Here is a 20908-nt window from a genome sequence, read left to right on the forward strand (position 1 = left end):
GCCCGATGCTCTTCGCTTCTTCTGCTGAGAAAAAGCCACCTCTGCTCAAAGCCAAAAGCCCTCAGTCGCCTGCCCTGAGCGCCCAGCCCCACTGCTGGCACTTGCCACCCCATGAGCACGGACTGCGTCGGCAGGGCAGCAGCCAGCAGTGACCCCCACAGCTGCCCCACCTGCGGCGAAGTTGGCCTCAAGTCACGTCAGGGGAGGTTTAGGTTGGATATTAGGAAAAATTTCTTTACTGAGAGAGTGGCCAGGCGTTGGACCAGGGTGCCCAGGGAGGTGGTGGAGTCCCCATCCCTGGAGGGGTTCAGAAAGCATGTAGACATTGCACTTCAGGACATGGTTTAGCAGGCGTGGTGGTGTTGGGTTGACAGTTGACTTGATGATCTTCGAGGTCTTTTCCAACCTTAATGATTCTATGAAGGAAGCGGAACACGTGGGTGAGCAGCAGCGAGTGGACCTTGCCCACAAGCAGACCTACCCTTTCTCCAGCAGATCCCACATGATTTCTCAGGCTGTCCGTACCTCCCTGCCCTTCCCCTGCCTCCTTCCTTCCTCCTCCATCCCCAGGAGCCAGCGCTACACCGAGATGATCCACACAACCGACCCAGCAGGGCTTCCCCGCAGCCAGGCAGGTGCAAGGAACCGAGGGAGGTGATGGAGGAGCAACAAGCGAGATGGAGCCAGGGGAGCCTGCGAGCTGCAGAGGGTGGGTGTAGGGTGGCGGAGAGCCTGCTGCTTGGTCCTCCGAGCAGAACACAGCTTACTAAGCAGGGACACTTTGAACAGTTCTCAGGGGTTGTGCCTGCGCAGCCCCAGTGCCCTGGCTCTGCTCAGCGGTGGAGGGACCTCTCTGGGGATTGCCTGGGTGCCACCAGAAGAGTGCCGATGGTCGAGGCTGAGGTCCGGGAAGGGATTCACACTGCTGCTGCCAGTCCTCTGCGGTGTGCAGGACAGAGGGCACCGGTGCTACAGGCAGCAGCTGTCGCCGTGAAACACAAGCAGGGTTAGCTCGCTCCGTCCCGGCACTGGCGAACACCGCGCTGGTTACTCGCAGCCCCACGCTCTGCCCACCCTGCCCAGGCGCAGAGCAGCAGCATGCGTGGTTCTTGCCCCATTCCTTCTCATCCAGCAACCAGTAAAGCACTTCGGGGAGTGAAGGGAGGCGACCGATTCAAACAGATTCCCTCTCACCTCCCGTGCTATTACCCTGAACAACAGCTGCTACCCTGAGCACAGTACAATTCCTTTGGAAACCGAGTCTAGCACTGCTTTGATCCCTGGTAAATTCTTGGGCATCCTTGGTAAATTCTTCAGCAGAACAGAACTGTTGGTTCCAGGAGAGATTAACATTGAAGTTGCATCCTTTTTAAAGTGACCTCCAAAGCTGTGCGTACAGCTCTGCTTCCCACTGCTTGACAGGGGATGAAGAAAGCCTTTTTTTTTTTTTAAGAACGGGACAGTTTCTTCTTTCACTTGAAAGGCTCCAACTCTGCACGTCTTTGTTTTGCTCCATGCCCTTTGAACACGCAGAGCCAGCAGGCTCCAAGACCCCCCAGCCCGAGTGAGCAACAGGGGAAGGTTTTAGACAGAACTTTCTTGTTTTTTCTTTTTATTATTGTTCTCGCTAAAACCAACTTCAGCAGCTCCCTGGCACACACATGAAAAACTCTCCTTGCAGAATGCCTCTGAACAAAGCTGAAGTGTGCCCACATTACATCTTTACACAGCCACCTACAAAATACTGAAAGCAAGACCTAGTTTTTCTGAGATATTTCTGCGGCCAAGAGGTAGAGAGAAAAACAGCTAACAGTCTGCTGTTGGAAAGAACTGGAAGGGACAAATGCAGACCCACCCCTTTTTCCCTTTGCAGAGTGCTGTGGAAAGGGACACAGCTGCTCCCCAAAGCACCCCATAAAGGCTGTCCTGACCCCAGGATTTGCCTGCTCAGGTGCAGCACCCTGTTACCGGGAACAGAGAGGCAGGCAGAGGCCTCTGTGCAGCTTCAGATTGAACTGGTGGTTTCTCACTCCTCCCCGTGGTTGGAGAACACAAAGCTGGGCTGGAGAAGGCAGCAGGGGATGGCCAGTCTTGTCTGAAACCAGGAACTAGGAACTGGCTGGAGAATTCTTAGCTTGTGGGGCAGCAGCGCTGTGAAAAGAAAGAGACAGTCAGGTCCAGCAGGCAGGCAGGACACCAGCAGCCAGAAGATGTGAAGAGCCAGGGGCTCCCTCAAACGAAACCTCGCTGCTTGCAGCAGGAGAGCAGCTTGGACAAGCACAGCTTTCAGTCTGCTGTGCAGACTACGGAGCGGCGCACACCAGCTCCCATGGGTGTCAAGAGGGCAATCTTTGCAGCCACAGCACCGCAAAAACCACTAAAAATGCTCTGGGCTGCGCAGTGTGCCCCTGCCACGCAGGCCACTGCGAACAGAAGGAACCTGAACCACAAGAGTCTCAGGCAGAGTCATGCTGCAGAGACAGAGCCTCTCTGTTGGCTGTGGTGGTTTTATCAGGGATGGGCATTTGGGAATTTTCTCACTCCTACCCAGTCAGACTCCAACACCAACACCGTTCTCAGGAGAGACAAATACACTAGACTCAGATGATCTGCTGGAAGATGTTTTAGTAGCTGTAGTTCAACTGCAAACATACTAAAAAGCTTCATCATTCTGCTGCCACTTGTCTCTGTGGGACTCTGCCCAGGAGGAGCCACATACAGGACAGAGAACAGCACCAAACGCAGCCTCTCACCTGCTCCATCTCGGCAGCGTCATCTCACTCCAAATGCCTTTGACACAACAAAGATCTAATGCATTACCCAACCAAGCAGCCCTTTTCAAATAAGGAAATAAATTATTTTCCAGTTACCCTTTTGTAAACAAGATTATTTGCTTCCCAGTGAACAAAGCCAGAAGATCACTGGAAGGCAAGCGGCATGCTCTTTCAAGTAATAGTCCAGAATCACATTACTGAGAGAACTGCGTGGCATATCCGCACCAGGCTGCATTACATCACCAGAGCCTCTGCCAGCCAGAGCAGTCACTCAGATAAACGGGCAGCGTCACATCCCCTCGCTACCTGCGGGCCTGAGCCGCGTTCAGCTGATCCTTCATGGCTATGGCATGTTTGAGCAGATTATCAATGCTCTTGAAGTACACGCTGCTGTCAGTCATGTTCTTTATGGCACTGAAGGAAGAAAAGAGGGGCGGGGAGATGGAGGGCTGGTTAGTGTTTGCAAAGGCATGGTGGTTTTAGAGCACGCAGCCTCTGACAGAGAGGACTGTGAGTAAGAAACCTTGGCGCGTTGCATCTTCCCACACGAGCTGGCTGGTGGGTGGATTTCCCGCAGGAGATTGGCAGGTCTGCACCGAGCACGGAACTGGGGAAGAGCTGGCACGCTCGTCAAAGCGAAGCCCTTGAGATTCGCAGTAACGGTTCAGAGAGCGCTGCCTCGCACCCTCACACCCCCACCCTGACCACGCTCCCTCCTGGCTTACACCAGGGAGGCGTCAGGGAAGCGCAGGCAGCCCCTGCTTCGTTTCCACCACAACACCTCCGCCAGCGAACACAGCCCTCCTGCCTGGAGGGGCCTCTCGTACCTGCAAGCGTACTCCACTGTGTAGATGGCTCCTTGGCTTTGTTCCTCCCAGCTCTGCATGTCGGACTGGAAGGGAAGAGGAGGCAGCGTCGTTAGGCGTGCACGGGACAGACGCAGCGGCGCAGCCCGCAGCGATGCGCTCTGCCTGCCCTGCCCGAACAGGGGCTCGGGCCACTTTTCACTGGAAATTGTGTTCGGATTCTGTCTCCCGCTTGACAGCCTGCGATGTGCTCCGGGCACCACGCACCAGCATTTAAAATAAACATCTATTGTGTGTGTTTCTGAAAGGGCTACTAGCTCAGGCCAACGCTTTGGATATTCTGGCAAAATTCCCCTTGTTTTCAGATGTTTTTAGCCCATGAGTTGGCCAAGAGCCACGGTCAGTCAGGCTGCGAGCAACCAGCAACTGGGCTGAGCGCAAGGGACCAGCTGGATGTTTCGGAGCACTCGGGTCTCCCGGCGTGCCTGGCCCCCAGCAGGCAGCCAGGATCTGAACTAACACGGCTCCTGTCCTCAGTCCCTCATGCACAACCAGGTAAAGGTTTCTTTTGCAGCATGGAGAGTTCTCGTTTCATTAGACCTGCCATTGATAAACGATTTCACAGCCGCATCTCTCCCCTCATCCGGACATGAGCCAGCAATGTGCGCTGGCAGCCCAGAGGGCCAACCATGTCCTGGGCTGCCTCAAGAGAAGCGTGGCCAGCAGGTCGAGAGAGGTGATTCTGCCCCTCTACTCTGCTCTGGTGAGACCTCACCTGGAGTACTGCGTTCAGCTCTGGAGCCCTCAGCACAAGAAGGATGTGGAACTGTTGGAGCAGGTCCAAAGGAGGGCTACAAAAATGATCCGAGGGCTGGAGCACCTCTCCTATGAGGACAGGCCGAGAGAGTTGGGCTTGTTCAGCCTGGAGAAGAGAAGGCTGCGGGAAGACCTGATTGCAGCCTTTCAGTACTTAAAGGGAGCCGATAGGAAAGATGGGGACAATCTTTTTAGTAGAGACAGCAGTGACAGGACGAGGGGTAATGGTTTTAAACTAAAACAGGGTAGGTTTAGGCTGGATATAAGGAAGAAATTCTTTACAATGAGGGTGGTGAAACACTGGAACGGGTTGCCCAGAGAGGTGGTGGAGGCCCCATCCCTGGAAGCATTCAAGACCAGGTTGGACAGGGCTCTGAGCACCCTGATCTAGTTAGCGGTGTCCCTGCTCGCTGCGGGGGGGTCGGACTAGATGACCTCTAGGGGTCCCTTCCGACCCAAAACTTTCTATGATTCTATGATTCCTCCAGTCTGCTCTGGAAGTCTGGCGTCTGCTCCCAAGCAGCAGTCAGCACTGTGCCCCTGCTCTCACGAGCGGGAAGCAGCCCCACAAACCTCACACCAACTCCAGCAGTGCCGCACGCAGCCAGTTCTGGCATGGGACATAACCGTACGCTGTGGCTCCAAGGAAAGGGAAAACCAAACAAATACACAAACTGCAATGAAAGCACAGCTGAACTCAGAGGTGTAGCTCAATAGATCACGATTTCAGAAGCCCTCAAGTAGTTCAGGCACCCTTTAAATATGTCCTCATGGGAGCTAATTCTCCAGTCTGTTACAAGCCAGAGGGAATCCAAGGGCCTCTTTCTGCGAGTGAAGGAGGTCGGGCAGGAGCTTGGACTTCGTCCAGAATCACTTCTGCTGTTCAAAGCCTGTCCCACATCAGGACACTTGACCACATAGCTTTAAACTACAAAAGAAACAAGCCTCTACATGCAAAGCTCAAGGCAGTTCTCTGCAGGAGACAGTCCTTCGACCCAGGACTCGCAACCCCACAGAGACCTCGCTCGTCTCAGAGTCCGGTCGCGTTTTACACGGCTGTATCTGTTGCTGGGAACACGCTTCGCGTGCAGAGGCAGCTGCAAAAGGCACAGAAACCCTCCTGCAGCTCCTCACCCTGCTCTCCCCGGGAGCTGCCAGATGATCTTTAACAACCATTTAGACCCCGACATCGCACCGGCTCAGCCGTATGGGCCGCAGCCTGTGGTCCTGCCATCTCTCAGCACCAGCAGATTTTAATCTTTTCCCTGGTATCAGAGCCAGTGATGTCTGTTCCCAGCATTCCCACCACTTCCTGGGATTTTCATGTCCTTAATTAGGAACAAGAGCCTTTCCCTAGAGCTCCTCACTTCTTAATCTTTTCTTGATGTCCTTTCTTCAAATTCCCAGGACGTGCCCTTGGATGGAGTTTAAGAACTAAAGCCAGCTATTAATACACAATAGCACTAATGATATATTACTGTTGCTCGGAAGTAAATTAACGAGGAGATGTAAGTTCTCAAAAGACCAGGGGAAATCCAGAAAGGCTGCTCTGTGCGGAGCGGGGCTTAGCAGCACAGCTACGGCGCGCGGAGGCAGCCAGGGCCTTGCTGTCCCTTATCAGGGAGGTGGCAAATCTGCTCGGAGAGCTGGAGATGGTGAGGAAGGTATTAAGATTACTGTTTTAGCAAATCCTAAAAAGTTGCTTGTTGGAAAGGCATGGAGGTGACCTTCTCCTTGCAGAAACTTTTCTCCCAGCCCCCTCCCTTCCAGTTTTTCCTAGGTTTAATCCCCCTGGGAATTTTAAATGCTGCGTCTCAGGAGAACTCAGCCGGCCAGAGACGGAGCTGCTGCACAGCTGAAGGAAAGCTGGAAACCACCAATAAATCCTGTTTCCTTTATACATTACCTACGTCTTGGGACTGAATTACCTGAAAATGGAGCCACGCAGAATGTTCCTTTTTCTTCTTTTCTGTTCTGAAGAATTAAACCCACCTCACTTTAATGCCTTTGCTCCGATTTAGATAAAACCTGACAGCGTTTCCACGGTGCACAGCCCTGCTGACACCCTCCGGTTCCAGTCTCTAGCCACAAAGCCGATGGGCTCCGGCAGGGCAACCCAAAATCTCCAGCCCCATCTAACTGAACACTCCGCTGTGACCATGGCCCTGTCAGGGCCCCGAGCGCATCCCTCTCTCCTGGGGTTTGGCTGCTTGAGTCCAAGGGCTGGACAGGCCCATCCTGTTCACTGCAAACAGCAATGCCTGAAACTGGGATAAAAGGAGGAGATTGAGGGCCACAGAGAGAACCTGGCCACAAGCCCATTACCAGCAGCCTGGCAGCACAGTCAGGACACTGACCCGAGTTCTGTTTAACCCTCCCAGTTCCTACCAGGGACTGGTTACCAGCAGGGAGGAGAGCACACTCCCAAACACAATACTGCAGAGTTAGAAAAACTGAGCTCAGGAGCTGACGAGGCCAGAGGAGAAGCCACTGGCAGCAGCTCTGGATCTGCTGTTGTTCCAGCTGCAACAAATAATTTTCTTTGCATTTTTCTCCCAGCTCTTGCCACACCAGTGCACCAGTAAACACAGCCAGGAATGAGGAAAGCAGTTAAGCTGGTGTCCTGGGTTTGGCCAGGACAGAGTTAATTTTCACCGGACTCCAGGAAGGGGCACAACCAGAGGGTGGGGGCTGACCCCACCTGGCCAAACAGAGCCCGGTATTCCATACCATGTGACATCACGCTGGGTTCCGGTTGGGGGGGCGGCGCGGCGGGAACGCACTCGCGGCTTGGGGGGGCGCAGCGCCGGTCCGGTTTCGGGAGAGCGGCTGTCTGGGTCGTTACGGTTCGTTGTTGTGTTTTCTCCTTATTTGTATCGTTGTTGTTCCTGTTTCCCTCTGTTTGCTGTTCTGTTAAACTGCCCTTATCCCGACCCACCAGTTTCTGCCTCTTTCTTTTCATTCTCCTCCGCACGCCGGGCGGGAGGAGGGGCGGCCGCGTGGCGCTTTTGTTGCCGGCGGCAGCCGAAACCAAAACAGCTGGAAGCGTCCATGCAGCAGCCAAAAAGAAATGGCTGCAAACAGCAGCAGCACCTCCAAGCAAGCTCCGGGAGATGTTTTCTAACACTAGGCAGGTACTGGGGCGGCACCGGGGCAGTGGGCACCGTGCAGTCAGTTCAGCTTTGTCTCGATGTGCACCGTCACTGCAGGCAGCGCAGCGAGCTCTGCCTCATGTACAAAAGCCACCGCTGCCCCAGCTGGGGCGAGCGGCCAGGGTAGGAGGGAGGCTGTGAAAGCCAAAGGTATCTGGTGCTTGCATCGGCCGCAGTCACACGAGGGGACGCAGCGTTCTTCTGTTTGCTGCTGGCATCTGCAGGACAGCATGACCTCCTTTCTCACAGCAAGAAAGTGGAAAACAGCAGCAATTCTGGCTACAAAAGAGAATTCTCTGGGATGGCTGCCGCTAGGAAATGAACTTAGATGAACCAGAGAGGTCACAGACCACGCGGATAACTGCGATGAGCATGTCAAGCAGGGAAAGTGAGAGAATCGGGGGTTTTCGGAGATCTTGCCTGGCATAAACCCTGCTGCCTAACCAGCCGCTCGGCGTCCGGTGCCTTCGCTCGGCTGTCGCTTCCATCAGCGCTTCCGCGCCACCCCTCGCCCTCACGCCCGTGACGCACCGTTCAGTGATGGAACCCGATCTCTTCCCCCCGCATGACTTGTCATACAATTTGCTCCATTTCCTTTTGTTCAGGACACATTCCCTGAAATTAGGACTATCTTGATTAAATGAAAGCAAGTGACAGCTCAGGAATAATACTGCCAACCTGTCTCCTGCCTGCCAGTGATGCAATCGCGCCGGCATGTGCTATACATACATATACATCTCTATATACCTACCACTGCAGGCAGACACGTATATAAAACATTAATAAATAATTGAATAATAAAGTGTCACAATCCAGGTTAATTTGGAAACCAGGGCTGTAAAGCAAAGGTGAAAAATGGGGCCTGACAGTGCATTAGCATAGACATGAAGCAGTAATCTATTCATGAGACATCACTCCTAATGAATCATGACTGGCAGAAGAGGGAGAAGGACAACAAGGCTGGCGTTAAAGTGTCTCTGCTCCGTGCTCTGGAGGAAAGCAGGAACACAGCTGGGAGACACGATTCATTATCCTGCTTTGCCTCATGTGGGCTCTTCTCGGCGGTTTCTCTGCGCTCCCCTTTCCCTCCTCTCACCCTCCCCCTTATTTTATGTAGGAAATAAAAACCTCACGGCGCAGGCAGGGGTAATAAGATTTAACATCTCCCTCCTCCCCGTACAAGACAGACTACTCATTTTTCTTTGTCTCCTTGCACAAGTCCAGCCGTCTGAGCGTGGGGTTGGGCTCTCCAGTGTTTTTTTTTTTTTCCTCAGGTCCGCGGGTAAATTTGCAATGTCCCCTCACCCCAGTTCAGACCGAGCCAGGGCCCCGCAGCACCTCGCACCCTGATGGCCAATTTCCCCCCCCTCCTTCCCACCCCTGAAGGGAGGTGACATGGGGACGATGCGCCAGGTCAGGAGCACAGCTTGTGCCCGACTGTGCCGCAGCTCTGGAGTCCGAAGCGAAGCGCGACTCACCTTGTGCTGTGCGAGCTCCGGAAGGGATCTGCGCACGTGCTCCTGCAGCCGGTACAGTGCCACGGAGGGCTCGTTGGCCAGGACGTACATGCTCTCCGTGAATTTGTCCGTAACTGCAACAAGAAAAACAACAGAGTTGTAGAAAGTGGGGGGACAGCAGGGGGAAGGCGGGGTTGGAAAGGGTCCCCTGGAGCGCTGGTCCCATCCCCCCCACAACAATGGAGAGATCAGAGCAAAACCCCACGTATTTTTTATAACTAATCTGTTAATAAGGATGGGAAGATAAAATCCTGCCGCACAGGCAGTTCTGCTTCCACTCTCACCGTAACGGCATCTGCAGCCAGCGAGGAGCAGGGCTCCAGCCGCAGACCAGCCTGGGCTGTCACCGCCTCCGCGGTCCCCTGCGAGCTCTGGCTGCCCTGCTTTCAGGGGCCGCTTGGGCCACGCCCGCCACTCTGACCAGCGCGGAGGGGCCAGGAGATGAGCAGAGCCCCGCAGGGCCCGGCTCCCACTCCTGCAGCCGCCCCATCTGGCTGGGAGTGCTGGCACCTCCAGTCTGGAGGCTCTCCGCCGCGTTCCTGGCCGTTGGGGTTCATCTCTGCTCAGGGCCTCGAGCTCTGCTGCATCTCAGCCACTCCCTGCTGCGGGGTCCCTCTGTTGCTCCTCTCCAGATGCTTCCCCCAGGTGACATCCTAAAAACGTCCACGCAGGAGACACAGTGGCTGCACACCAGGGCTTGGGAAGGTCAGGTGCCGTTCCGAGCTGCCTGCTGAGCCGCTTCCCCTCCTTCCACCCCTCTTATCCCAGCCCAGGCTGGGTCCGGGCCGCCCTCCACACAGGACCTCCACACACTGGACCGCTGCCTCGCAGCTCCAGTCCCTCTTTCCCCGCGGCTTCGCGAGGCAAACGCTGACAGCTCGCAATAACTGAGAGACACAAGAGTCGCTGTTCAGAGCAGGGGTGAAGCAGGGAGGGTTTGCAGCAGGCCGAAGCAGAACGCCTCCCAGCTGCTGCGCAATTTCCTATTTTGAGGAAAATTCCCTCCTCCTCCTTTCAGAGCTTTTGCTTCAGTGACGGCAGGTCGGACGCCGGCGGAGGTGCCGAGCCTTTTGAGTACAAAGGGGGAATAAACGAAAGCTTTGCAGGAATAATTACACCCAGCGGGACGGCCAGGGCTGCTGTCTGTCTGTCTGCCCGCCCGCCGCTTCTCGCGACAGGCGCGATCGACAGACCCTCGAGAAGGGGGCGAGGCGGCAGCGGGGGCACAGGGCAGCTCTCCCCGGCAGGGCCGGGCTCCCGGGGGGGCTCTCAGGGGTCTCGCCAGCTCTGCCTGCCCCCAGCTGCGGGGCCCTGTCGGGGGATGTCGTCCCCTGGGCTGTCACGACCTCCGGTTCCCCATCGCGACTAATCCCGCCGCGCCTTTTTGGGCCCTGCTGTGGCTGCAGAGCCCTGTCACCACCCACCCTGTCGCAACTTGCCCTGCGCCGACGGGTTTTTCTCTCTCACGACCCGCAGGGTTCTGTCGCGACTTCTGCTGTCGCTGCAGAGCTCTGTCGCGCTCGCGCCCTCTCACGAACCGCAGGGTCCTATCGCGACCGGCCAACTCAGACCCGCAGGGCCCTGCCACGACCGACCCCGCAGCTGCCGGGCCCCACCGAGCCCCCGTTCCCCGCCGGCCCCGGCCCGCTCCCACCTTTCTTCACCTTCAGCTGCATCTCCGGCTCCTCCATCCCGCCGCGCCGCCACTTCCGCTTCCGCCGGCGCCCCCCAAAACCTCCCCGGCCGGAAACAGCTGAGGCGCCCTCCACCCCTGCAAACAGCCCCGGCTGGAAACATCGCCGCAGTGCGAACGTTCCGCCTCACCCCCCCCCCCCCCCGAAGCCAAGTTCTCCCCCCCCGGGCTCTGCCCCCACCCACGCCGGGAGCCTTCCCCGGGTCGGGCCACCGCGTCCCCGCTCCCCGAGCCAGCCCAGCCCCGGGGGAGGGCGTAAAAACACCACGATCTTCCCCCCTCCTCATCGGTTCCCCCCTCGCCCCCCCCAGGGTCCGTGTGCAGAGGCCTCGGGCGGGCGGAGGCCTCGGGCGCCCAGGGCTGGACCCCCCCCGGGCACCCCGGTGCTGCAGAGGGAAGCAGGGCTGTCACCGGCCTCTCCAGGCTTTGAGGGCCGGGGGTCCCCCCCCGCGAGCCCACCCCCCACCCCCCCCCCCCCCCCGCCATGGCGCCGTGGGCCTGCGGGGCCTGAGCGGGACGCGGGGAAATGGGGGGGGGGGCCCCCCGTCCCGTCCCCCCGCCCCTCGTCAGCGGGGACCGGCTACCCCGTCCCGCCCCACGGAAGGTTCTGTCGCTTTAACGGCCGGCTCCCCGCCCCCCCCGGCCCCCGAGCCGTCAGCGGACAGGTGGAGCCGGCCGGGCCCCCCCCCATCCCCGCGGCGGCCCCTGCAGCCCGGCCGGAGGAAGGGGAAGTGCTGGGGCAGGGCCGGGGCGGGGGGGCCCTGCGCCGGGGGATGTCGCGGGTGAGCCCAGGCGGGGAGCGGCGGCCTGGCCGGAGCCGGGAGGGCCCCCCCGGGCAGCCCGGGCAGAAGGGGGGGCGGCGGGAGGTGGCGGGGGAGGGGGGGTCCAAGCGACCCGCCCTGGCTCTGCCGTGCTGGGCTGAGCCGTTCGGGTGGTCCCGGTTCGACGGCGGAGCCCAGCCCTGGGGGGTGGCAAGCAGGACCCTGAGCTGGTGCTCGGGGGGGCTCGGCAGCCCACCCACTCCACTGCCCTCCCCGTCCCGGGCCGTGTCCCTGCTTTTTGCCCCCGCCCTCACGCGTGGTTGTTGTTGTGTGGCAGCTGCCCCATGGAAGGTGAAGAAGCAGTCGCTCGTCTCGTGGACCACCCCCCGAACAGCGGGGTCACCCAGGAGCCCCCCAAAGAGGGTGAAAACGGCGCCGGGGGAGCAGCAGCCGCAGAGGAGCTGACTGGGAGCGAGGATGCGGGGGACAGCGGTGTCCCCACGGGGCATCTGCGGCCGGACCGGGACACCCCACGCTCGGAGCACGGGGACGGTGAGCGCTGGGGGTGACGCGGGGTGGTGGGAGCCCAGATGGGGCACTGGGGGAACTGGGATCCCGCAAAGTCTGTGCCCGCTGTGAACTGGGAGCGACGTGCCCTCCGCCCTGGGGTCGGGGTGCTGGTTGGGTGTCGTCGTGCCGCTCGTGAAGCCCAGCCAGCAGAACCACGGTCCCCAACAGCCGCCCTTGTTTCGCAGGTGGAGCAGACGCCCTCCCACCGCCCTCGACTGCCGCGATGGACAGGCAGAGGAGCAGCGAGCTCTCGGCCCTCGACAGTGAGTGCTGCAGGGGCTCGCAGACGCTCAGGCGCAGCCCCAGTGGGAGACGGGCGTGGGAGAGGTCATCTGGGTCTCTCCATCCCACAAAGGCGGCTAGAAAAAAGGCTTTGGCCACTTCCGTAACGCGGCAAGGCCAAGTCCAAACCCAGACCTTGCTGACGACGCCCGCCGGCAGTGAGAGGTCGCTGCAGCTCCGTGCAGCAGAAGCAGAGGCGGCAAACTCTTGCCGTGTACTTTTCCTCATTACGAATCGCTTGTTGAAAACACGTGGAGATTTCCAGGTGGAGCTTTTGGAGGGTCGGAAACACGAGGGTGAACTCGAGCGCGTCCCCCAGGCTGTCCTTCAGGAGATCGTGTGCAGTTACGCTGTTAAGGCCGGATCCCTGCGTTCCGCGGTGCCCCGGGTGGACCCTGCCCCTCCTTGGGCAGCTCCCTGGGCCGTGTTATCGTCCCTGCTCAGCTGTCAGTCCCTGCACACTGGTCAAACCTCAATCTCCAGGCTCTTTATGTGCAAGGGGATAACTCCTTTTCTGCAGAACTCTTATTTTTTTTTGCCAGGGATGGGAAGGAACAGGTTCAGACACGGCGCCTGAGCCCTGAGCTTGCGTGAGGCTCTTGGCCTCAGGTCAGCGTAGTTCCTCCCTGTGCACGAGGGGACGTGCCCTGACTCCCTCCTCTCTCTGGAACAGGCTTCCCTCTGAAGCACTCCAACACGCTGACGAACAGGCAGCGAGGTAACGAGGTGTCAGCCCTCCCAGCCACGCTCGACAGTGAGTATTGCTGGGCTGCACATCCCAGACCGCAGATGGACGTGGGGCGTAGGGGGAGCAGGGGGACAGCAGGACGGGAGCCTCCCTCCGTCTCCTGCCGCCACGCTGTTCCGTGTCCTTCGGGGTGGTCTCTCAGGCTGCTCCCTGCAGTGTGGTTGCTCTCGGCACTCGCCGTGGCTGGCTGTCCCTGCCGCTGTATGGCGGACCGGTGTTCGTTGCCCGTCGGGTTTTTTAGGGAGCTCAGACAGGGGCTGTCCAGTCACCCCCACCCCAGACTCGCAGGGACCCACCTGCAGACGGTGGGTGCTGAGCTGGGGAAACATTTTGTCTTAACGGGTGAATTCCTTCTGTCCCGCAGCGTTGTCCATCCACCAGCTTGCCGCCCAAGGAGAGCTCAGCCAGCTGAAAGAGCACCTTCGGAAAGGTACGCGGCTCTGCCTGTGGGTTCTTACCCAGATCACGCAGAGGCCTTGCCAGAGCATAGCACGCCTGTCGATAAACCCTTGGCTGAATTTTACAGCCTTTGCTGGATTTACTGGGGCACAGGGAGCGGAGGGGGCTTCACCCTTCCTGTTTACGATGTCTCATCCATGTTTGTGCAGGCGAGAACTTGGTAAATAAACCTGATGAGAGAGGTTTCACACCGCTGATCTGGGCTGCGGCCTTCGGAGAGATCGAAACGGTCCGTCACCTGCTGAAATGGGTAAGGCCACGCTCACGCAGCACCTCGTTAACAGGAGACTTCCCATCTCCAGCCCCAAATTGTCCAGCACCGTCCCGGTACCGTCTCAGCCGAGCTTTCCCGTGGCACCGAACAGGACACCTTTGCAGAGCTCGGGCGCTGTCGGATGCTGCTCCCCGCTGCGCTGCGAGCTAAGTCAGGAGCATGAAGAGCCTTATCTCACAGCTAGCAATAACTGTTTGTAATTAAATATCTGCTTATTGGTAATTTGAGATCAGGCTTAGCACTTGGGCCCTGTAATCTGCCAGCAAATGTGCTCGCCGAGGTGTCGTTGCAGTTAATGAACTCATTGCTGCATTGTCCTTGAGTGCCGGGCTTGCAGTCGAGGGCTGTCTCGGGGTGAGCAAGAAGCAGATCCTCCTGCGCTCGATCCGGCTGCTCCCCAAAGCTCAGTCCCACATCCACGTGCGTCCAGTGATCAGCGAGCACGCCCGCCCCAGAAGCGCTGGCCGAACTCTAGCTCTGTTACTGTGTTAGCAGCAAAACCGCGATGCTTTACCAGAGAGACAAAAAGAGCCAAAATAAACGAGGTGATAACGCTGGGTAAAGGCTATAATGAAGTCCAGGAGAGGTCTGAGGCTGGCAGGGCTTGGAGGATGGGGAGGTTTTCTGTGTAAATCAGTAACAAAAAGAGACGGTGGATGGTGTACAGGCATCTAGGCAGGGCTGCTAACACTGTTATTAGTGATGGGAAGAAGGGCTGAGTCACAGAACCATCAGGCTTGGTTTACTGACACCGGAGAACGGCTTTTAAATCCTGGCCCGAGATGTCTGATGATGATTAAAATGAGCCCAGTAAGGACTTTGGTAAGGAGAGGTCACTGGGGATGCGTGAGCTCTCTCTGCCCCATGAGCCCGTCGGGACCTGGCTCCCTGATCGGCCCCCCTGGGGTACCCAGCAAGGCTGTGCTGAGCGTGCCGGGTCTCAGCGGGGCTCCTTCACCCATCGGCGCTGACACCCGTGCCGTCCCCAGGGCGCCGACCCCCACGCGCTGGCGAAGGAGCGGGAGAGTGCCCTGTCCCTGGCCAGCATGGGCGGCTACACCGACATCGTCATCATGCTGCTGGAGAGGAACGTGGACATCAACATCTACGACTGGGTGAGTGCTGCCGGGACCCAGCCCCGCACGGGGCTCCGCAAAGCTCGTTTTCGAAAGCAGCAGCGAGTTCCCGTCGTTCTGGGCTGAGCTAGCAGCAGGGCCTTTCTGCTGGACGCTTCCCAGGCTCGCAGCGCTCGTCTGCTCGTGCAATCGTTTCGAGAAATTAATCTGGATAATAATTTTCAATGGTTTCCTCAGTTGTTCGCACTGGAACCAGCCGCAAGGAAACAGCGCTCAGAACTTAAGGCTGTCTTTAAAATGATATAATTTAAAAGTTGCCGTATTGCATACAGAGAATAAAACCTGCGCAGAGCCGCTCTGCGAGCGATCACCCAGCGCGGGGCTGGCAGAGGGCGGAAAGGGGATCCCAGCGGGTCAGGGACCTCCGGCTGCAGGAGCAGCAGGAGCTGCGTCAGCACGGCCGCGCGCGAGGCCGGCAGTGACACAGCCCCTTCCCTTTCCCCGCAGAACGGCGGCACTCCTCTGCTCTACGCCGTGCGCGGCAACCACGTCAAGTGTGTCGAGGCCCTGCTAGGTAACGGGGGAGATGGGCACTTGGTGCTCGGCCTCGAATCGCTGCTCGTCGGTAACCTCGGGCAGAGAGCGTGCCACGCCGGGGGGGAGAAACTGAGCAGCCGGGGGTGTCACGGGGGGCTGCCCAGCCAGGACGGGCACCTTTTGGGGGTCCCCTCACCCCCTGCCTGAGCCGGGGGGAGCGCCGAGCCCTGATCTCCACTGCCTGCTTGCAGCTCGTGGGGCTGACCTGACGACGGAGGCGGATTCTGGCTACACCCCGATGGATCTGGCCGTGGCCCTGGGACACAAGAAAGGCAAGTGTCCCCTCCGTGCGTGGCAGGGAGCCCTGCCTTCCCTCCCCGGGAAGCCTCCGGGTAATTGCTGGCTTCCAGCCTTGCTCGGGGCTTTTTTTGACCTTCCACCACAGCTCCGTGCTCTGCCATGCAGAGAAATCAAGATGGGTCCTGTTCCCCTTGCTCCCCCTCTGAACCAGAGCGGTGCTGGAGATGGGGCTGGGACAGGGGAGGTGGGGACAGGTCCCTGGAGAAATGGGTTTTCCAGCCTCCCGCTGGAAAACGTGAGCAAAATGGTGACCAGGTCCTGCCCGCAGCGGTACTGGCTTCTGGCAGGCCTTGCTTCCCTGGGTTTCACTTCTCCCCCCTGCCTTAGTCCAACAGGTTATTGAAAATCACATCCTGAAGCTATTTCAGAAAAAGGAGCTGGAGTGACGTGGTGGCTCGCGCTGCACTGCTACAGCACCAGTGCTTCTCCCGCCCGACGCTGGGCTCTGCTCCGCGACCCACGCGGCCTCACCCACCGTCGCGAGACGGGCAGCGGCGCGGCGCCTCAAGCGGGGAGCACGCAGAGGGACCGGGGAGCTGCCTGCCCTCGGATCGGTGCCTCTCCCGAAGGGTGGCATGGCCGCAGTGCCTCGCGCCCCGGTGCTCTCATTCCTCAGGGCAGCCGCTTTCCTGCCCGGCACGGGCTTGGCTGCTCCGTGCGTGCGTGCGTTCAGGTGTTGCATTATCGGCAGTAAACTCTGAAGCAGCCGTGTGGAGCCCTGTCCGTTGCCTCGGCCTGTCACAGCTGCCAGTCCCCGATCCCAGCACCAGCTACTGGGGAACCACGCGGGGAACTGGGCTAACCAACCTCTCCAAGGGCTGCACCCCCCTCCCAGCGCCCTGCGAGTCCTCTCCAGAGCCGTCTCTTGGAGAGGGAAGCTCCTTCTGACACCCATAAACCTGCCAAGCCCTAGAACCAGCCAGGGAGATACACCCAGGCAGGAGGAAATCCCGGCAGGAGGCATCGCCCTGCCAGCCGGGAGCACAGCCGGGGCCCGGCCGACAGCCGGCACGCCGCGATCCCGAGCCGGAGCCCTGCGAGACCGCAAACAGCCGCTCCGAGAAGTTCAGGGGTATTTAGCAAAGCAGAGAGACAGCCGGAGCCCGGAGCACGTGGCAGTGGCACGTCTCCGCTCTCCTGCTCGAGCCAGGCACCGGCACGGCCACGGCAAACCCCGGCGGGCTCGGTCCCGGGGTGCCGCTTGCCCGAGGAGCAGCCGGGAAGGAGCGGGGACACCGTGTATTCGTCCGGTGACAGAGGCTGTGTCCCACAACAGGCTGGGATAGTCCAGCGCCTGGATCTCTGCGCTAGTGTCCCTCTGTCACTGCCAGCCCGTGGGGCGGGGTCCCCCTCTCAGCGCCTCGGGGGGCTGCCGGTCCCTGCTGGCAGGGTCTCCTGTCCCATCCGTCCCCACGCAGCAGCCCCCCCGGGGGAAGGCAGGCGATGGGGGAGCGGCCCCCCTCCCTAGAGCCTCTCCCCCAGCACCCCGAGGTGGTACACCACGATCCTCCCGAAGAAGTCAGTGCTGTCCCCAAAGGTGATCTTCAGCTTATCCAGCACCGTCTCCTCCACGTGGAATCTGTGCGGGGCCCGTGAAGGAGAAAAACAGGCGGGGGGGGACGCCACGACGCGTGGGAGACCGCTCCGAGGGGGCCCACGTGGGGCTCACACCCTGGCGAAGTCCAGCTTGGCTCCAGCTCTGCCAAGTGCCCACGCCGCAGGTCTGCTGCCAAAATGGCAGCTCTGCCCTCGCCCCCCCTCCGGCCCCGGCTGGGTCGGAGCCCACCCACCCACCCAGCCGTGTGACCCGGCCCGCGAGGCGCCACAGGATATCTGCATGGCGTTGATGTCCTCGGGGTACAGCTCCAAGATTTTCACCGGTTCTTCGCCTGCTCTGCAGCCTGGGAAAGGCGAGGGGGTAGGCAGCTCAGGACCCTCCACCGGCTGCCATGGCCTTGGCTGCTCCGTCACTCTCTGCTGCAGGGCTGGGAGCCATGGTCCATCCGATGGACCCCCTTCCCATCGGCACCCCAAGCATCCCGGAGAACCCCAGGTCCTCGCTGTTCATCCCTCTCTGCTCCAGCCCACAAATACCTCTGACACCTCTGGCCCTCGCACCAAACAGCCGCGGGATCCAGGTGCGGGTAAACCGAGGCAGGGGGACCCTCCATGCCCCCAGACCAGCTCCTCACCTTCCAGCGTGCACAGCCGGCTGGAGAATCCCCCCTGGAACTGGATGTGGAGCTGTGAGACCTTGACGGTGCGGGGGAAATCCAGGGTGACCCACTGGCACGTGCCCTGCAGCCAGGAACAACACCGGGGCTTGGTGACGGCGCGGAGAGTGGGGGGTTCACCGTGCGCACGGCTCCCGTCCCCCTCTCCGGCTGCCCCCAGCCTCGTCCCCCGACCTGGTCCGAGTTCCAGCACGTCTCCTCGCTCGCGTCGAACATGTGCTTCTTCCCGAACTGCTTCACGTCCCGGTTAAGCACAGAGCTCACCCTGCGGGGAGACGCGCCACCGTCCCAGGGACGCGATGGGGACAGCGTCAGCGTCGGGACACGAGTCCCCCACAGGGCCAGGGAACAGGGGGGGTGGCCGCAGCACCCCGCTGTTCCCTCAGAGGCCGGACTCACCGCGTGGCCGTGTCGGCGCAGACCAGCGGCTCCACGGGCATTGCTGCCGGCTGCCACGTCGCTGCGGAGAGACGGGGTCAGCAAGGGGCAGCAATGGGGACCCCCAGCAGCACTGGGGACCCCCGAGCAGCAGTAGAGACCCCCGGACAGCACTGGGGACCCCAAGCAGCATTGGGGACCCTGAGCAGCACTGGGGACCCCCGGGGTAGTGATAGGGACACCCTAGCAGCATTGGGGCTCCCTGAGCAGCTTTGGGGGCTGGTGGGAAGCATTGGGGACCCCTGAGCAGCAATAGATACCCCAGGACAGCACTGGGGACCCCCAAGCAGCACTGGGGACCCCCGAGCAAAACTGGGGGCACCCTGGGAGCACTGGGAGAACTCTGGCAGTATTGGAGACCCCCGAGCAACATTGTGGACCCCTGAGCAGCACTAGGGACCCCCGAGCAGTGATGGGGACACCCTAGAAGCATAGGGGCCCCCTGAGCAGCTTTGGGGGCCAGCGGGAAGCATTGGGGACCCCCGAGCAACATTGGGGACCCTCGGACAGCACTGGGGACCCCCGAGCAACACTGGAGGCACCCTGGGAGCACTGGGAGCACTCCGGCAGTATTGGAGACCCCCGAGCAACATTGTGGACCCCTGAGCAGCACCAGGGACCCCTGAAAAGCACTGGGAGCACCCCAAGAACCCCTGTGGACCCCTTAGCAGCACTGGGGGCACCCCGAGAACCACTGTGGACCCTTGAGCAGCACTGGGGACCCCCGGGCAGCATTAAGGACCCCCGAGCAGCACTGGGGACCCCCAAGCAGCACTGGGGACCCCTGAGCACCTTTTGGGACCCCCAAACAGCATTGGGGACCCCCGGGCAGCACTGGGAACCCCTGAGCAGCTTTGGGGACCCCCGAGCAGCATTGGGGACCCCCCGGCAGCATCGGGACCCCCGCGCAGCACCGAGCACCCCCGTGTCCCGCCTCCACGCGCTCACCGCCCGCCGCGTAGGAACCGGCGCCGCTTCCCCGGAAGGCCCCGCCCCTCCTCCGCAGCGCCCCGCCCCTCCTCCGCGGCGCCCCGCCCCATCTCCCCGCCCCCAGCTGCAGCGCCCCGCCCCCTGGCCGCAGCGCCCCGCCCTCCCCGCCACGGGGACCCTGCCCACCCCGGGACCCCCCTAGCGCGGGGTGGGAGGGGGCGGCAGCACCCCGGGCTCCCCCCAGGCAGCACCCCCGGCCCAGCAGCTCCGTGGGTGCCGCCCCCCTGTGCTGCGCCTCCGCTGCAAAGGTCTCGCCTCCCCCCCAGCCCCCCCCCAGCCCCCCGGGGGCACCGTACGGCGCTGGGGGAGGGGGTGCACCCCGGGCTCGATCCGGCTGCGGGGGGTGACCCCGGCGGGCCCTGGGCGGGGGGCGGCTGGGTGCCCTCCTGGGCTGGTTCTGTAGGTGGCACTGGTGGAGCGCGGCTGGGGACCGCGGCGGCGTGGGGAAACCCAGGGTGGGGGGGCGGGGGTCCCGGCACGGCCCCGCACCCCAGCACCGTGTGCCCCCCGGCACCCTGTTCATCCCAGCACCCTGCTCATCCCAGCACCCTGTGCACCCCGGCATCCTGTCATCCCACCATCCCTACACACCCCAGCATCCTGTTCATCCCACCATCCTGCTCATCCCTGCACATCCCAGCACCCTGTGCCCCCCAGCATCTCCGCACACCCCAGCACCCTGCACATCCCACCGTCCCTGCTCACCCCAGTACCCTGTGCCCCCTGCTATCCTGCTCATCCCACCATCCCCACACACCCCAGCATCTCCGCACACCCCAGCACCCTGCCCTTCCCACCACCCCTGCCCATCCCAGCATCCCCCTGGATGCGAGTCACCAGCACAAAGCACCGGGAAATCCAAGCCCTCCCTGCTTCCCCACCACCGGTGCCTCCTGCCCAGCACGACCAGTCCGGCTCTCCCACGGGGACCCCATCCAGGCAGAGCCGAGCTGCTCCCCCGAGCCCACCTGGGCGCTGCGGGGAGCCGGAGCAGCTCTGGGGGGAGAAATCACCCCCCCACGCACAGATAATGTGGCAGCTTCTTAAAATGATCCTTCGTGGGCGTACGGTGCCGCCGCGCTCTCCCATGGCCCTGGGTCTTTGCAGATGGGCCCCAGTGCTCGGCGAGGTGGTCCCCCCGGTCCCAGCCGGCCCCGCTGCCACCCCCCAAACCCACCCGGGTGCTGGGCTGCTGGCGTGAGTCACGGCAGCCGCGCCGAGGCCACCAGCGAAAATAAAACCCAAGGAGTGCTGCAAAGCCGTCACCTCCCCCTCGCCGCGCAGCTCGGGGGGCTGCGCAGACACCGGCACATGCGTAGCAACGGGCACGCCCCCGCGTGCGGTGACACATCGCAGCGCACGCGTGGCGGGCTTCGTCTTCCTCCTCCTTCCTCCTCTTCTCCCCCCCCAGCCGAGTTTCG

At 60.9% G+C, this 20908-nt stretch overlaps 3 protein-coding genes across 5 annotated transcripts; 1 reads left to right on the top strand and 2 right to left on the bottom strand.

The window, feature by feature from the left end:
• Nucleotides 1-323: 323 nt before the first annotated feature.
• BORCS8 (BLOC-1 related complex subunit 8) lies at nt 324-11875 on the bottom strand. Of its 2 annotated transcripts, XR_012766278.1 has the most exons (7): nt 11834-11875; nt 10730-10836; nt 9027-9139; nt 3602-3666; nt 3081-3188; nt 1969-2151; nt 324-416 (listed from the first exon to the last, which is right to left on the bottom strand). XR_012766278.1 is itself a non-coding variant. In XM_075443975.1 (5 exons), exons 1-5 carry the CDS (start codon nt 10754-10756, stop codon nt 2109-2111), a joined length of 366 nt encoding a protein of 121 aa, XP_075300090.1. In that variant the 5' UTR covers nt 10757-10820; the 3' UTR covers nt 1596-2108. The 2 variants fall into 2 exon arrangements, 1 of the variants encoding a protein (XP_075300090.1); XM_075443975.1 differs by lacking the exons at nt 324-416; nt 11834-11875 and having other exon boundaries at nt 1596-2151; nt 10720-10820.
• On the top strand, nt 11062-16245 carry RFXANK (regulatory factor X associated ankyrin containing protein). Of its 2 annotated transcripts, none has more exons than XM_075443974.1 (10): nt 11062-11540; nt 11857-12071; nt 12275-12352; nt 13045-13125; nt 13484-13549; nt 13728-13828; nt 14842-14967; nt 15436-15502; nt 15717-15797; nt 16161-16245. In XM_075443974.1, exons 2-10 carry the CDS (start codon nt 11864-11866, stop codon nt 16166-16168), a joined length of 816 nt encoding a protein of 271 aa, XP_075300089.1. In that variant the 5' UTR covers nt 11062-11540; nt 11857-11863; the 3' UTR covers nt 16169-16245. The 2 variants fall into 2 exon arrangements, with proteins under 2 accessions (XP_075300089.1, XP_075300088.1); XM_075443973.1 differs by having other exon boundaries at nt 11073-11540; nt 16153-16241.
• NR2C2AP (nuclear receptor 2C2 associated protein) lies at nt 15215-19511 on the bottom strand. Its single transcript, XM_075443976.1, has 6 exons — nt 19446-19511; nt 18459-18519; nt 18234-18324; nt 18018-18123; nt 17659-17726; nt 15215-17406 (listed from the first exon to the last, which is right to left on the bottom strand). The coding sequence occupies exons 2-6, from the start codon at nt 18497-18499 to the stop codon at nt 17290-17292; spliced, it is 423 nt and encodes a 140-aa protein (XP_075300091.1). The 5' UTR covers nt 18500-18519; nt 19446-19511; the 3' UTR covers nt 15215-17289.
• Between the last annotated feature and the right edge of the window lie 1397 nt (nt 19512-20908).

The sequence above is a fragment of the Opisthocomus hoazin genome, chromosome 27 (assembly GCF_030867145.1).
Source record: "Opisthocomus hoazin isolate bOpiHoa1 chromosome 27, bOpiHoa1.hap1, whole genome shotgun sequence".
NCBI lineage: Eukaryota > Metazoa > Chordata > Aves > Opisthocomiformes > Opisthocomidae > Opisthocomus > Opisthocomus hoazin.

Bases quoted from the DNA above. Each gene is read 5' to 3' on its own strand.
- RFXANK (XM_075443973.1), top strand. From the start codon at position 11,864: ATGGAAGGTGAAGAAGCAGTCGCTCGTCTCGTGGACCACCCCCCGAAC. The intron at 13,550-13,727 runs GTACGCGGCTCT...ATGTTTGTGCAG, and splicing joins GAAAGAGCACCTTCGGAAAG to GCGAGAACTTGGTAAATAAA. The intron at 15,503-15,716 runs GTAACGGGGGAG...GCCTGCTTGCAG, and splicing joins GTGTGTCGAGGCCCTGCTAG to CTCGTGGGGCTGACCTGACG.
- NR2C2AP (XM_075443976.1), bottom strand. From the start codon at position 18,499: ATGCCCGTGGAGCCGCTGGTCTGCGCCGACACGGCCACGCG. The intron at 17,727-18,017 runs GTGAGGAGCTGG...CGCCTTTCCCAG, and splicing joins CCGGCTGTGCACGCTGGAAG to GCTGCAGAGCAGGCGAAGAA. The intron at 17,407-17,658 runs ATATCCTGTGGC...CGGGCCCCGCAC, and splicing joins AGGACATCAACGCCATGCAG to AGATTCCACGTGGAGGAGAC.
- BORCS8 (XM_075443975.1), bottom strand. From the start codon at position 10,756: ATGGAGGAGCCGGAGATGCAGCTGAAGGTGAAGAAAG. The intron at 3,667-9,026 runs GTGAGTCGCGCT...CTTCCCTTCCAG, and splicing joins CGGAGCTCGCACAGCACAAG to TCCGACATGCAGAGCTGGGA. The intron at 3,189-3,601 runs GTACGAGAGGCC...TTCTTCCTTCAG, and splicing joins ACAGTGGAGTACGCTTGCAG to TGCCATAAAGAACATGACTG.